General features: G+C 38.6%; 1 protein-coding gene across 1 annotated transcript in view; it reads left to right on the top strand.

The window, feature by feature from the left end:
* LOC137177237 (potassium voltage-gated channel subfamily H member 8-like) overlaps window positions 1–12094 on the top strand; it is a 38640-nt gene that overhangs the window by 7341 nt on the left and 19205 nt on the right. The window contains exons 2-7 of the mRNA XM_067583412.1: window positions 5095–5328; window positions 5478–5609; window positions 7272–7417; window positions 8270–8528; window positions 9568–9725; window positions 11629–11836. Of these exons, the coding sequence (XP_067439513.1) occupies window positions 5095–5328; window positions 5478–5609; window positions 7272–7417; window positions 8270–8528; window positions 9568–9725; window positions 11629–11836 (1137 nt within the window). The remainder of the gene's footprint in view (window positions 1–5094; window positions 5329–5477; window positions 5610–7271; window positions 7418–8269; window positions 8529–9567; window positions 9726–11628; window positions 11837–12094) is intronic.

The raw sequence follows: 12094 nt of genomic DNA, 5'->3' as shown, positions 1-12094 counted from the left end.
TCTGTCATGTCATAGATCAAATTACCAATTAATTAATTGAGAAAATAAGCAGCCCTAAACACAATGTCAGACTTGACAAAGGAAATGGCAGTTCAGTTTAACATGACAGTGACCCTGTGTCAGATCCATAAAGAATATCGTCCAAAATCAGGGGCCGACCTCCAGAAGTCTGATTCTGTGTGATGATAATGGTTCTTTGTGTTTAAGAAAATCCAGAAACTTTCTTTACTTTAACATTAAAAGCTCTGATGTAAGAGGCCCCATAAAAGGTACTACGTTTGCCTCATGTATGCTGTTTTCCAAAATGGGCTCACTGCTCACTGTTAAATATTAATATATTCTTCTATTCTACCGGTTAATCATTGCAAAAGTACAAGGCAATTTTTTTGTGGGAGAAATGATTCATCAAATCCTGTTATATGCTGTCACACTCCTCAAATTTTCCAGCTGCAGCATTCTTGTGTTCAAAATCTCGGACAGCCTCCCTCCTCTTCTGCCTCACGGAGCAGCTTGTATCATCAGATGTTATTACAGTCATTTCTACATCTATTTAACACACCTGGTGCAATTGACAACAAGGCGGTGACATTGTGGTTGCTGTTGTCAGTACAAATCCATCTGGCTTGATGTGAGTAATGCAACGTCACACTTGTTGCATCTCAAGTCCCATGGTGGTTTGTTGTTCTAATGGCTGCACATTTGGATAGGAAGCTGAGCAGAAAAAAACAGCTGCCTCTGACACACAGTTGAGACTTGCCTGCCATGATGTATTGAGCAGTGAAAACCTTTTTAGGCAGCATTTACTTATTTATCTTGTTTTGTTGTGGTCAGTGGGGACACAATTCTCACATACATACATGCATGTATAATTGGATATGCCTTTGTCATATCAAAACCATTTAAACCATGTACATGTAGAAAAGGAAAAATGATCAGTTTGGGTAAAAGTGACACACAAACAAAGCCGACATGCATGTTGACTAATCTCAGAAACTTAAAACAATACACCCTTAATGTACTTTAAAACTTTATGCAATTAAATGACAGAGATAATGAATTATTCATTACTATTTTTTATTATAATCATAATTCATCAGTATGCAAATTAGCTACCTCAATTACTTTTAAAGGTTTTATTGGTTATGTGCCAGGCTATTACTCGGCCAGTAACTTCCTGGAGTATATTGTCATCATGTTGAGAAGTCACTGCCAAGAAATAGTCCACAACATTTTTGTACATTGGATTACCTTTTGAGAGATTTAGGATAGCTGTTTCCCCTCGCTTGCTTCCGGACTGCTGGCTGTAGCTCTAATGGACATGATATAGATCTGACTCTTGGCAAGAAAACAAATCAGCGTATTTCCCAAAATGTCCAACTATTCCTTTACAGATCCCCGCCAGACAGGTTTTAAAGTTGTATATAAAACACTCTACTTTGACTATGAATGGGAAAACAACCTTCTGCTGTCAAACTCTGCACAGTGAAGCTCAAGCATGTAGGAACAAGAAGAAAAACACATTTTTAGTGGAGGGAGACTTTAGTGAATTAAAACAAAAACAAAACAAAAAACATTATGGCTATTAAGCTCCACCCACTGAGATTTACCTCGACGAACGAGATCATTTCTTCCTCACAGAAACATTGTAAGAGGTATAAATGCAATCTGTATGTGTGGATGTGCGTTAATCTGAGCTTCAGTGAACAAATGTATCTTTTTAAACACAACACATGTTGTGGTATTTAATTTTGTCAGTTGTTTTATTGTGATTCATATCTTCTTGTACTGCCTCAGAGGAAATGCATGACTTCCCATAAGCCTCCTGCATTGAAAGGCAGTTTGTAGTTCTTGTCTGAGTGGTGCAACAATGAGGTTTGGCAAGTGCGTTTACACTGGAAATGCTTTATTAACACATGAATTATTAAATTTCATTGTCCTCAGTTCATTTTCATGCAATCTCACTCTCTCTGTGTCTACTAATTCATCTCTCTCTCTCCTTCTCATTCAATCATTTACTAGCCTGCTCTATTGCTCACATTCTTCAAAGAGAGTGCTCCAATCCTCCAGATTCATTTATATATGGACTTTAACGATCTCAGTGGAATAAATGTCTTGGCTGTGCGAGTCACCTATCATACCTAACTCACTTTCGTAATGAATTATTCAAGATTGTCCCCATAATTCCATTTGTCAGAGACCCTTCTTATATCACAGCCCGGCTATCGGCTTACATATTCTCAAATGCATGTTTTTGTTTTTTTTGTGTTTTACATTCCATATCCATTAATAGATTGGAATATTGTCATCCATACATGAATCCTATTATTTCTGATTGTTCTCAGCTTTTATGTCTTTTCACTCAATTTGTGCCCCTGCAGTTCTGCTTATGATAACACTGAATTCACCAAGTTAACTGCTGAAATCTGAGAACGCTTAACTTATTTAGCAGAGAAAATGAAGACAAACCCACGCTGTCTGTTGTAAATGGCCACAGCTTACAGTCAGACTTCCTGGATCGGCTTGTTTAGGGTTAGGGTCAGTTATCATAACTGATAGAAATGACGGTCAAAGCTACAAAAATAAGTTGCAATAAACCAGAATGATCCTTTATCCTTTAAATTGTCCAGCTAATATTTGCTTTTGAAGGCAGATTGAACTATTTTTAGACAGCATGCAGTCGTCGATCATTCATGATGTAATGTTCTACATATAGTAAAGATCATTAAAGCCACTTTATAAATTTCCATGTTTGTTACCTCTCAATTGTAGCATATAAAAGACATTGCATTGCATTACAAAAAGTGCATCAGTTTCAACCAACATTATTTCATTTTTCTAACAAAGATATATGCCATCAGAATGATTTGAAAGACATTATAATCACATTAAAAGTCTACACATAGGGGTTTTAAATGAGTTGATTTCACGCTTATTAGGGTAGAAGAACCACTGAAGCAACATTTAAAGCACCACAGGACACTTACACTCTGCAGAAACCCCAAATATACTTGGTGGGTGAGCAGCTCCTCAAGGAGGGGTGACTCATTGTGCCTATCATGGCTGATTTGTACTGTAGGGGTCATAAATGCACCACATGTCATCCATCTTCATGTCCTTATACATAGACTCGGACCAAGTGAAGAAGAAACAGCATTCTGCTGCTTTAAGATGACAAATAGGTATATCAGATATATCGCAATTAGTTACATAATATACATATAAGAGTATAATATGCATATAAGAGGGGGTAAAGTGATTCTGAAGGAGAAGATCCCAAATTACCTCTCTGATATAGCCTACAGGATGCCACAGGTTTCATTTGTTTCTGTTCTGCACAATAAAATTCTTATGAGCAATGTTAAGTATTGCCCAAGGCTGTGAACATAAAGAAACGTCTTCATGCTACATTGAAATCTAAACCTGGCAACTCTAAGCTCTACAAACAGTTTATTTGTGTAGCCAAAATTCATACGATGTCTGATAAAATAAGAAAGCTGTTGAAGATTGAAATATCAGAGAGAGCAGAGAGGCAGATGGAGGTGGGGAAGACGCACAGGGCGAACAAAGAAAAGGAAAAGATTATTTCAAGAGAACAATAGGGTGAGATAAAGAAAGGGTAATGACACGAAGTTCATTGAAAAGCGGCAGGCATGTTAAAATCTCCCGGAGGAAAACTCTTCAAAGTGAGCAGAATTACACCAAAGCCTTTTCTGAATGTAGAGGCGAACACAGAGCGAGAGCGAATGTTGTGAAAGAAAGGGAGAGCTATGCATAAAATTTTAATCATGTTTTCTATGAATTAACATGACATCTTAGGGAAATTGTAGGTGATGACCCCATTGTTGAGTAAAGCATGTAGCGTGAATATGACTGGAGGTGTAGTAAAACAACTGCAGCAAAGTGCCTGTGTACAAGTCTCATGATAGTTTTAGTTGTTGCAAGCTAACAAAACAAAGCCAACTGGCAGGACTCCAGCTCTGTATTCATATTAGAACATATTATCCTAGCAAGAGATGATGATGAAATTAGTATTGCGTTTTCTATAATAGTGTTAATCTAACTAAACATTTAGAAAATCTATGTCAGTTGCTGAATTATTTATGCATATTTAGTTACACTGGAAGAGGCCTGATTCTTAGATAATATCGAATTTATATCTCTTCTAAAAAGAACATTGCCCTTTATTACTGTATCTGTGATCAATGTTCATTGCTAGCGTCTGTTCAGAAGACTGTTATAATTACACATTACCCAAAATATAGATGATTTTTTTTTTTTTTTTTTTTTTTTTTTTTCTATAAAACAGGTTGCAGTAATACAAATGTGTCTGCAGATACAATACCACCAATCACAGCGATAGGTCAACTTTGTCTGTAGCTTGAGAGGATAAACTTGGGGTAAAAAGTCATCAAAGCAATTGCTACTGCTCATAAAACTTATTGGTGTCAGCGCGTAATAACAGCTGAAGGTGACATATAAATGTACAAGCAGTTTTAGTTGGTCGGTCTGTTGGTTGGTCAAAAACTTTGTTCCAAACTGAAAAATCGTGACAGTTATTGAATGGACAATTGCCTTGAAATTTGAGACAGATGTTTATGTTCCCCACAGGATGAATTCTGATGAGTGGTCATCTCCTGACTTTTCATTTAGGTGCCATCATCAGATCAAAAGTTTAATTTGTCCAATAAGCTTATAACGAAATACCTGTAAAACAAATTACATTCATGTCAGCCTCAGCTGTACTAATTAGCAATTGTTGGATGTAAGATAGTGGACATAATAACCTGCTAAACATCCCATGTTAGCATCCTGATGGCCCTTAAACATGAACCAACATGTGGTCTCAGAAGGAAATATGGTCAGATTTAAGTTGTCGATTTTAGAGCTGCAATGATTAGTTGATTAATCTGTCTATTATTGACAGAAAACTAATTGGTAGCTATTTATTTTTATAATTGATTAATCAATTTGAGTATTTTTCAAAGAAAGAAATGCTAACATTCTCTGATTTCATCTTCCTTAATGTGCAAATTTGCTGTTTTCCTCTGTTTTCTCTCCTGCCTCTATTGCCATCCCATCCTTCCTCCCCTCCAGACAGTAACTTTGTCTTGGGGAATGCCCAGGTCCAGTCCCTGTATCCCATAGTTTACTGCTCCGATGGCTTCTGTGAGCTGACCGGCTTCGCCCGTGGCGAGCTGATGCAGAAGAGCTGCATGTGTCACTTCCTGTATGGCAGCGAGACCAGCGACCGCCTCACCTCGCAGATGCAGAAAGCTCTGGATGAACGTCGGGAGTTCAAGACTGAGATCATCCTGTACAAGAAGAGTGGTAAGACTGGATAGCCTGGGGATATTGTCCAATTTAATTATGTTTAATGCTGTCAAGATATATTATCTTTCAGTCAAACTGATATGTTTGTAGATTGCAGGGGTATTTCTCTTCAGGCTGAAATGTTCTAATCTGTTTTCTTTGGACAGGCTCACAGTTCTGGTGTCTGTTGGATATCGTACCCATAAAGAACGAGAAGAGCGAGGTGGTTCTGTTCCTGGTCTCACAAAAGGACATCACAGAAAATAAGGACCACGACCATGGCAATGAATCTGACACTGGTGAGAGAATGACAAAATGAAGGGAGACTGAAGCATCGTTCAATTCCACTATAATTCACATGAAATGATTCAATCAAGTCTGTGCAGCTGGGTCACAAATCTACAATACCAGTAGACAATATGATATCTGCTGGTACTGATAATGAGGAGGGGGTTTGGGAGCACAAATGTATTTGTGCGTGACAGACATACAGTATACTTATGTGATAGGCAAAAAATGCACATACAACCTAGATTATTCATTTAGTAGCACATTATTAGGTTTTGGAGAGTCTAGTCTTCTCTTTAGGTTTCATTTTATGAGATAAAGTAAGTAAATAAGTATGTTTATTGAAAGTGAAAAATCACAGAAGCCACTGTACACTTTACAAGGGGGTAGTGCACCTTAGAATAAATGATGAAGTACAATACAAGCAATAAAAGAAAAAGAAAAATTCAAGGCAAGACAGAAACCAGTACTAAAGAAAGTACAGATTTTGCAAACAGGGTTTAATTATTTAACTGTAGGTTGGGTTTTAGTCCTGATTTAAAGGTCTAAGTGGTTTTTTGCCTCTCTGATTGAGTGTGGTAAATTATTTCTCAGTAGTGAAGCTTGGTATGAAAATGCTCTGCTGCCAGTGGACTGCTTGGTAATCCTTGGGATGGTTAGGTAAGATAAGTAAGGTCAGTTTCAAAACAACTAAATTTACAATTCACCCTTTTGGGGATTAAGTCACAGAGGCAGACTCACCCACGTCTGTGACATCACTACTGACTCTCCAATCTCTCTACACACATGTCCTTAATATTAAAAGACTTAATGTTACAGTGTATTTACTGTTTAAGTGATAGTAGGTAATTTAATCGTATAGAATTTGATAGTACTTTACAGCGGCCTGTTTTTTATTGTATAAACCTAAATGAAAAAGCATTGTTCACAATACTCTAGTGTGCTTGATGAGAACCACAACACATAACAACATTTAATTTTGTGTTACATGTACAGTACATACATAACGTAGGTGTTTTTCCAGCAGTCTTACTTTTCAATAAGTGATAGTAAGTGATCGATTATTATATATTATGTAGTATTTGACTGAAGTAAATTCAGACAAAAAATCCAACCAACACCTGAGCACCTAAATTATGAATGGGTACGTCAGCAGATGTCTGTTTTTTATATCAAGGTGATTTGAGGGATAAGTGGTAAATCTTTGCTTTCAGCAGAAGATTTTGTCAATTGATTTCCAATATGTTGAGTTTAGGGATTCTGAAGAACTGCTCTACACATTTGATGTGTTATCATGACTCACCAGAGCAGTCAGCAGGAATAAATATGCAGTATGGCTTCAACAACCCACTGTAGTGCCTTCATATCCTCATAGATTGTGCAATGTATTATATGGGCTTTTAAATCTGAATTATGATTCAAAATCAAAAGCACAAAAATGACCATAAACATATGGTAAGATTAGATCCCAGATACCCATTTGTCTATTTTTAGTATTGACATTGTTGCTTGGAAGGTGACTTGGAACCATTAAACCAATAACTAAAATATTCCTCATCAGTTCTCTCATTTTGCTCTTACATCCTCTCTAGACATGAGTTTCAGAACCACAGATTTGTAAAGTTTCTGCCACATGTCTATGTGTCTCTTCAGTTTTATGTCCTTGTTTTCAGATGAGGAAACCGGTCTGGAGATCCACCAGATCAGCCGCCCTTCAGGCTTCAACATGGAGCGCCGCCGCAGTCGGGCCGTCCTCTACCAGCTGTCTGGACACCTACAGAAACAGGACAAGACCAAGAGCAAGCTCAAGATCAACAATGTGAGACGTGCTTTGGCTTTTGTTTAGTATCTTTTGCTCTAGTTATCAAGTATCTTTACGGGGTTTCTAAAGCATAATACTAGTGCTGATATTTATTTTTGATTAACCTCAGACCAACATTTCAAAATGTAATTGGCAGATATAATAACATTTGCTGAGCACAGTCATGCCCCTGAGAAGATGAACCTTTTTGATTTTCATGACCACATGGCCTTTCCTCTGGTGCCACCCCCAGACCAGATTTATGTTTTTAGCTACAGTACTCGTAACACTCTAGTATAGCAACATCGTCAGTTAGTTGTTTGTTCTGCCCAATGCTTTCGTACTGCAGGGGTTTAATTAACATTTCAGCCTACAGGAGGAACTAGCAAGGCCTTCAAACTTTTAGTCTTTCACTGAATGTATTTTTGATACGGAGGAATATAAATTAGGTGTTAGCAGATTAAACACACAGCTGAGCCTTTGCATAAACTTCTGAGTCAATAAGATGAAAACTTAGTAAATACAAGCGACTGGGATGAAACAAAATGAGCAAACTGCCCTAATTTGAATGCCTTTGGACCTCAGAGGGAAGAAATTTGCACGAAAAGTTTTCAGTTATCAGCTGAATTTGTTGAGGGGGCCGCCTGATCAGGTATCATAGTTGAAAGGATTTCTTCCTCTTGCATCAGTTTGCGTCATTTTTAACATTTTTGCCACCAAGAACACATTATATTTTATGATTACTTTGTAAATACAAAATATGGACACATGTACTGTCTATACTTATTTTGTGTAAGATTTATTACTGTATTCACTGTGCTTTGATTGATTAGTAATGTGTGCGAGTGTGTTTCTATACACCATAACAAGAGTGTTCTTGGAGCCAATGCTAACCCGGTCCCCGAGTACAAAGTTGCGGACGTCCAGAAGTCCCGTTTCATCCTCCTCCACTACGGTGCGTTCAAGGCCGGCTGGGATTGGCTGATCTTGTTGGCCACCTTCTACGTTGCCATCACTGTTCCCTACAATGTCTGCTTCACTGCGGTGGAGGTACGAGAGGACGGCGGCTCAGGAGCACGAAACCCCCCGAGTGTCAGTGATATCTTGGTGGAGATACTCTTTATTATCGGTAAGACTAATTTAAAGGCGTTTTTAAAGGAATGGGGGAAAAATCTTATTTGCTTTCTTGCTGAGACTTAGATGAGAAGATCGATACCACTCACACATCTGTATGGTAAATATGAAGCAGTTAGCTTAGCTGAGTATAAAGACTGGAAACAGGGGGAAACAGCTAGCCTGACTTTGCCCAAAGGTAATAAAATCCTTTTGGCCAGGTGCAGTGACTTCTTGGAGTCTACGCTGGCAACCTCACAGTGACAACACAACTACAGGAAGTCACTGTATTGGACCAAGAAATAGTCCGACATGAAACCCCCCTGTAAAACTACATGTTTTTACATTCTGTTTGTTGTATGGTCTAAATTAATGAGCTATAACATGTCATTTGGTGAGCTTTAAACATGGTCAAAGTTCCAAAACTTGAGATGTATGTATGTAAAAATGCCAAGTCAAAAGCCCCTAACTCAAGTTGTCCACTTACACCATATTATATACTATATTTGAGAAGTTGCTATTTCGAGTACAGAATAAAAAAAAGAACTAAAATTCTACTCCTACTCTTTGTTTATGTAGCCCCCGGAGCTGCTAACAAATCAGAACAGAGTATGTCATCGGGAGGGAGGTCTTAAAGAGACAGGACCTAAAACAGCCTGTTTCAGACAGAGGCTGAACTGAGGGGCTGCATAAAGAGCCAGAATAAGATAAATAAAGCATTTCTTTTTTTTATCTGTAAATCATGCAAATATATTCCAGTAGAGCCCCAGAATATAAATAAAGACCTGGAAATGAGCATGATAAGTCTCTTTTAATAATCATCAAGAAAGCAATTGAGCATATTCCCCAATATGACAAACTATTGCTTTAAATAGCACTTTTAAATACTTCTCCACTTCTACCAAACTGACTGTAATTATCCAGGATGCATGTTGGAACAGGTTCAAGGAGAGTCAATTACACTTTAAAAAATTCAAGCATTAGCACAATTAAACAGCATTCATTGTTTCCAGACTGTGTTCACTGAAGTGATATGTTGTGTGTTGTGCGCCCAGATATTGTGCTGAATTTCCGAACCACCTATGTGAGCACGTCTGGTCAGGTTGTGTATGACGCCCGCTCCATCTGCATCCATTATGTCACATCCTGGCTGTTTGTGGATCTCATTGCCGCCCTGCCCTTTGACCTGCTCTACGCCTTCAATATCAGTGTGGTGAGTCTCACAGCTATACAACATAATTTATAGTTTGTTATATAACGTGTGCTCATTTGTGTATATGTGAGAGTGGGGGAAGTGCATAAATCGTACATGTTTGACTGTGCTTGCACTTCTGTGTGCTTTATGTGCGATTTATTATAATTTCATTTGTACAGTTGTGTATATGTGTGTACTGTATGTAAGATGTATAGGCAAAGTCTCCATGGGCTCTGCCTGCTGTAAAAGACTTCAGTCTTTTATCGATAGCACTCTCCTGCTGTTCGACTTTCGCTCACCATTGATTTAACAAGACCATGACAGAGCCTGCAGATGTACATGGAACACACCAAGGCACAACACACCACATACCACACTCACACACACTTTTTGCCCAGTATTTTCTTTAAATCCTGTCTTTTCCTGCTCTCACTATTTGCTATAGTGGCTTTAAGGGAGGAAAATTGAAGGTCTGAGCTTCGACAAGAAACTCATTATTAAGTAGCTGGTAATTAAGCTGATAAATGTATACACTTAAGACAAATTGCACGTGGAGGCAAGTAGATTAGCCAGATGATGTTGTGTGCAGAGCCTGCTGGCTGTTTAGCAGATACAGTAGATACTGGAACACTGTTCACTTTAGAGAGAAAGGGAAATAAAGCTGGAGGGTCAAAAGATGATTCAATTGTCATAATAGCAAGGGAAATGTTAGGCAATTTTATAATACAATTTCAGCAAAACTGTAGAAGATGGTTCATAACAGAAAACATCTTTTCTTTGTTTTATGTTGCTGCATGTTGGTGTAATTGGTTTAACAGGAAGCAGAGCTTTTTGCAATGTTACATTTTGAAGCGCATGTTGTCTATACTTTACTGGTGTAAAGCAGAGATATGTATACACCTGTGCAGACTTAAAGGTGCAGTGTGTAGAATTCGTGGCATGTAGCAGAACGGACTTGGCAGAAGTATGTTTGTAGTATGTTTTAATTAGTGTATAATCACCTAAAAATAAGAATGATTGTGTTTTAGTTACCTTAGAATGAGCCCTTTATTATCTACATAGGGAGCGCGTCCTCTTCCGCGGAGCCCCCATGTTGCATCACCATGTTTCTACAGTAGCCCAGAATGGACAAACCAAACACTGGCTCTAGAGAGGGCTTTTTGCATTTTTCATGAGTTTCACGGTGACTGTTGGTTCACCTACAAGCTTGGAAGGGGAGGGGTATTCAGTTGGTTGCAATCTGCGAGCTTACCGCTAGATGCCACTAAATACTGCACACTGGTCCTTTAAATCCCCTGAATGGATAAGTAGATATCCAGAGAAGTAAATCCTGTCTGAGTGTGGTGTAATTCATTATCAGCTGTGTTGAAGCAAGCTAGCGGCTTCAATTAATGGACCACTTATGGGGCAGTAAAATAAGCAGGGAATTGCGTCCGAAGTTAAAACTGATGTAAGGAAGAAAATCAATGAAGGTGCAATGCAGTCTAGGCTGATCATAGCAGTGATTTTCTCTGAATAGCTGTTCTGGTAAAAGCCTCAACTAAAATTAGATAACTCCTGGGGTGCTTTGTTATCCCATCTGAGTTTCAAGGTTCAGACAATCCTTGGAGCCATGTGAGTTTTCGACTATTTTCCTGTACCATGAATGCAATTGTTTAGCAGGTCCCCCAGTATCATAGCTCACCATCAAGGTGACTGATTAAAATTCTTAGTGTGCATGGGTAATTTCTAATTACTCAACTGCCTCCTGATGGGGAACGTTTTAAAGATTAAACCTGATCAATCCCTAATTCAAGTCACAGGAAATAGTCTGCCAATCCTGGAGAAACTAATCCCATCCCAGTGAGCCACACCTTTTTATATTTTGTGTAAAATGTGTTCATACCTTCAAATCCATGACTCCTCTTCTCTTCTTTCCCAGAACTTTGGGGTTCACCTGCTAAAGACGGTGCGCCTGCTGCGCCTCTTGCGCCTCCTACAAAAGCTGGATCGTTACTCCCAGTACAGTGCTGTGGTCCTCACTCTGCTCATGTCCACATTCGCCCTGCTGGGCCACTGGATGGCTTGCGTCTGGTACTTCATCGGACGCAGTGAGATCGAAAGTAATAGCATCGCCTCTTGGGACGTAGGTTAGTGTCTGTGTGTATGTGTCGCAACGTCACTGGAGGATTTAAGTGGTTTTGTTTGATGGAAGGAGCAGAGGGACAGTGTTAAAACACTGTAATGGTTCATTTTTACTCAATAAAAGTAGCAATTAATTATTTTAATCACCCTGCAGCCATACTGTGCTTTCACACAATGTCTATAAACCCAATCTATTAAGCTTTTGCTCATTAAATTGACAAACCTTAAACCCCATGACCAACTAATCTCCTGCAGGCAGTATG

Source organism: Thunnus thynnus, chromosome 24, assembly GCF_963924715.1.
Source record: "Thunnus thynnus chromosome 24, fThuThy2.1, whole genome shotgun sequence".
NCBI classification, from domain to species: Eukaryota; Metazoa; Chordata; class Actinopteri; order Scombriformes; family Scombridae; genus Thunnus; species Thunnus thynnus.
The sequence above is the reverse complement of the archived record's forward strand: the minus strand, read 5'-3'. Positions and strand labels throughout refer to the sequence as shown.